General features: G+C 52.6%; 1 protein-coding gene and 1 non-coding gene across 2 annotated transcripts in view; both read left to right on the forward strand.

The window, feature by feature from the left end:
* The window catches only part of BUD23 (BUD23 rRNA methyltransferase and ribosome maturation factor), a 5399-nt gene extending 1740 nt beyond the window's left edge, over positions 1-3659 (forward strand). The window contains exons 5-10 of the mRNA XM_014308705.1: positions 252-302; positions 1143-1228; positions 1485-1530; positions 2039-2097; positions 3068-3157; positions 3278-3659. Coding sequence (XP_014164180.1) covers positions 252-302; positions 1143-1228; positions 1485-1530; positions 2039-2097; positions 3068-3157; positions 3278-3332 — 387 coding nt within the window. The 3' untranslated portion in view covers positions 3333-3659. The remainder of the gene's footprint in view (positions 1-251; positions 303-1142; positions 1229-1484; positions 1531-2038; positions 2098-3067; positions 3158-3277) is intronic.
* LOC115948357 lies at positions 2514-2646 on the forward strand. The gene has a single exon (XR_004082173.1).
* Positions 3660-4039: the final 380 nt, after the last annotated feature.

Below are 4039 nucleotides of genomic sequence, written 5' to 3' on the forward strand. Positions count from 1 at the left end.
TCCTGCCTGGTGCTGCTTCTCATCAAGCTTGCACTTGATGGTCTTGGTGGTCTTTTCCAAACCTAGCAGTTCATGATTCTGGGGTAGCTGCTGTTCCCCTGTGCCTCACTGGCTCTGTGGGCTGAGCAGCTCTCCTGGGAGCTTGTCCTGGAGGTTTTGGGGAGGAGGGAGCTCAAGTTTGGGGCAGGGATGGTGACCCAGAGGGGTCACCTGCACTGGGGCAGGTGAGTGACCAGCTCTGTCTCCTGCAGGCCCGAGGATCCCGAGCTGTGCTGCAGCTGTACCCCGAGAACTCAGAGCAGGTATCAGTCAGCTGGGAGGGGTACAGGCAGAGAAATAAATCATTTACTGTTTGCATCCTGTTCTTCCTCATCAAGGCAGTGCCTGTCCCCCCTGCCACTTCTAGAGCTCTTCAGAAGCCCATAAAAATAACTTGTAAGGAGGATGCCTTGTACAGGTTCTGTTATTTCATAGATTTATAGGAGTTATAGATTTATGTGCTCTTTGTGATGGAGTGACAAAACTATTTTTTGTCTCTTTAAAAAGGAAATAAGCTTAGAAGTTTTTCTTCTTAATTAAGTGAAAAAAAAATTTCATAAGACTTAAAAGACTTCACCTCAAACTTCAAAATAGCTAATTAGACAAAAGCCAAAAAGTCCTGCCTAAGCAATTTACTAGAAAAAGAAGAGAACAAAGAAACTAATTGCTTTTGTGAGGTGTTGTACCAGGGGCAGGAGGGCCTCTTGCACCTAGATGCATTTTTCTCTGTAAAAAGTTTTGTTATTTTGCCTTTTATTAAAAGTCACTACCACAAAACACTACCACAAAAACCATCCTGCTGATTTTATGCCTTCTAAGGTAGCTGAGCTATCTTAGGTGTGAAATAAATCTCCAAAAGCTTATGAGACCTGGCTCGAGGAAACACATATTTCATAGATTGTCTTGGGCTGAGCCTTAAAATTAAAGTGGCAGGGAGTTGGTGTGTGGGTGGGAGTGCAGAACCAGGAGATGGGTGCAGAGCTTAGCAGGAGGAGGAGCAGTCCCTCTTGGGAATGCCCAGCCTGGTGTGGTGCTCCCAGAGCTCTTTTGGGCTTTCCTGGGGGATAATTGCTCATTAACTTTGCACCTGCTGCTTTTCCCAGCTGGAGCTCATCACTGCCCAAGCCATGAGAGCTGGATTCACAGGGGGAATGGTGGTGGATTACCCCAACAGTGCCAAAGCCAAGAAGTGAGTCCTGCATCTCTGTCTGTGTTTGGGGTGAGGCCCAGGTTTAGCAGTGGTGGTTTAGTTTTGGGTTTGTTTGTTTGTTTTTTGGTTTGGTTTGGTTTTTTTTTCCCCTGAGCTGTTCTCTCTCTCATTATTCAGTTCTGGACAGAGGTTAAAGCCTAGATCTGACTCTGTTGTAAACCATCTCAGTCTTGCCTGGGGACTGAGACTCACATGCTGAATCCCACCTTCATGCTCCTTATTCTTGTTCTTTCAGGTTTTTCCTCTGTCTCTTTGTTGGGACATCTGGCACATTACCAAAGGTGAGGCCTCCATGAGGCAGCAGAGCTGCTGTCCTGGGTGATGTGGAGGAGCTGTGGGCAGTGTGGGAGCCAAACAGCTCTGTGAGTGCAGGTGTGACTTCATTTATACATTTTCTGGCAGTCACCAAGCCCTGCTCTCACATCATCACAGACTGATTTGGTTGGATCTTGTTCCACCCCCTGCCATGGCAGGGACACCTCCCACTGTCCCAGGCTGCTCCAAGCCCTGTCCAGCCTGGCCTTGGACACTCCCCAGGAGGGGCCAGCCACAGCTGCTCTGGGCACCCTGGGCCAGAGCCTCACCACCCTCACAGGGGAGAATTTCTTCCCATATCCAATCTAACCCTTCCCTCTTTAAAGCTGTTCTGCCTTTTTTTTGCCATGATTTCTGGATGAGCAGTTTGTGCCTGCTCTGGTCCTTCCCCTTGCAGATCCCTGCATTCCCCTTAGTTTTGATGGGCTGTGCCTGGCCCAGAGGAGAACACAACTTCCCAATTTTGTTTTCCAGGGCCTTGGTACCGAGTGTGCCAGTGAAGAGCCACACCAGGCAAAGTTCACCAATGAGAGGTATCTCGTGGGGGCTGAGGCTGCAGGTTCTCCCTGCAGAGTGGGGGCCTTGGAGGGCTCAGCTTTACTGGAGACCACACTGCTGCAGTGGGAGAAGCAATGGGAGGGGAAGGACAGGGAGGACTCACAGCAGCCCAGGAGAAAACTGCTTTATCTTCCCAAGGGACATGGGGAACAAAACTAGTTAGTTCCATGGGGCTGTGCTGCTTACCTAGAGCTGTAGGTGAGCAGTCAGTCAGGTGTGCTTTCTGTCCAGCACTGGGCTCTCCAGCTGATGCCAAGGTGTGGCAGAGGGAATGTTTACAGGGCTCATGATGGAGCCACGGAGGCAGGCTGCTGTGCCTGAGTCCTGGCATTCCCTTTTTTTCTCCTGTCCAGGTCTTAGCTGTGGCCTGGGGGTTTCTGCTGCTGGCCCTGTCTCTTCCCACAGCAGTGGTGCAGGGAGGAGCCCCTCTTGCAGCCGTTGGGAGAGACAGAACAAAAACCAGAGGAAAGTTGTCATGGCTGCCAGGAGCTTGTGGCTGCCATGTTTTCCTGCCTCTTACATTGCTGTTCTCTGCTCACTCAGTCTAAGGGCTGTCTGGTCTTGGAGGGCAGTAGCAGAGCAGGGAACGTTGGAGGAAGCCTGACTTTGTCTGCCTTGCTTGGAGTAGAGCAGACAAGAGGAAGGTGGTTGTGCATGAGCCTGTAATGCCCTGAGACCCCAGGAGCAGCATGGTGCTGGTGTGACACGGGGTGTGGCCTGGGGGAGTTCATGGGTCAGGATCCCTCAGCTCCGAGCCAGGGCTGGAATCAGCCTCAGCCTCCTCCAGTGTGTCTGGAGTTTGGCCCCCTGCCCCAGTGCTGGCTCAGCCTCTTGCCCAGCGTGGTGGGAGGGAAACTCACTACTTCTGGGTGACAATCCTCTGGGGCAGAGAAATGTGCCCCCACACCTCAGCTCCTCTCCAGCTGCTGTCCCCTCTCCCCCCAGGACACGGTTCAGGAATGTCAAGGGCAAGTCTGTGAAGAAAAGCCGGGACTGGATCCTGGAGAAGAAGGAGCGCAGACGGCGCCAGGGCAAGTGAGTCCAGCTGAGTGCTGCCTCAGGGGCTGTCACTGCCCAGCCTCCTGCCACAACCCTGCTCCCTCCCCTCCCGAGTGCCCTGCAGGTGGGGCTGAGCTGTTCCTGCTGTTCCCACAGGGAGGTGCGGGCAGACACCAAATACACGGGGCGGAAACGCCGGCCTCGCTTCTGAACTGCTCTGGACACTGCTGCCATGCAAGGTGGCATGGGGGTGCCTCCAGAGAGCCTCCTGTGGATGGCACAGATGGCACCCCACGCCTGGGGACTTGCTGGGACTGGTCACTGTGGCTCTTAAAGGTACAGACTGGCTCAGGTGCTGCTGAACAGCAAAGCTTCCAGCCCTGTTTCCCTGGAGAGGGTGCAGACAGTGCTCTGGCACTGCTGCTGGGCAGTGCTCTACAGTGCCATCATTACCTTCCAGAGTGCAGTGAGCCAGCTGAGCTCCAGGTAAGCCAGGATGTGATATCCAGTTCCTCACTAAAGAGTCAAAAAGTTTCAAGTGTTTGCTGGTGTCCTGTGTCCTGCCCTTGGTGCTGGGAGTACTGAGGTGGGAATATGGTACCTCATTCCCTGCCAGCTTCCCCTCTACCTGCAGAGGATCCACGATGTCGAGGTGTAGATCCATGAGGACAAAGTTGCTCCTGACTCAAGTGTTATTCCACTACCCATTTACTCCTGTTGGTGCTTGGCACCAAGCCCATCCTGTTTGCTTTAGTGCTTCCAAGCTGCTGGGGCTGACTGAACCCCCCTCATCACCTCTTCCCTTCCCTTGAAACAAGGAGAGGTTCCACCCAGAGCTTTACAGTTACAAATGTTTATTCTACATAAAAATTCCACAAAATGGGAAGCTGTTTTGCACCCAAAGCCTCGGGAGAAGAA

Source organism: Geospiza fortis, unplaced genomic scaffold (assembly GCF_000277835.1).
Source record: "Geospiza fortis unplaced genomic scaffold, GeoFor_1.0 scaffold59, whole genome shotgun sequence".
NCBI classification, from domain to species: Eukaryota; Metazoa; Chordata; class Aves; order Passeriformes; family Thraupidae; genus Geospiza; species Geospiza fortis.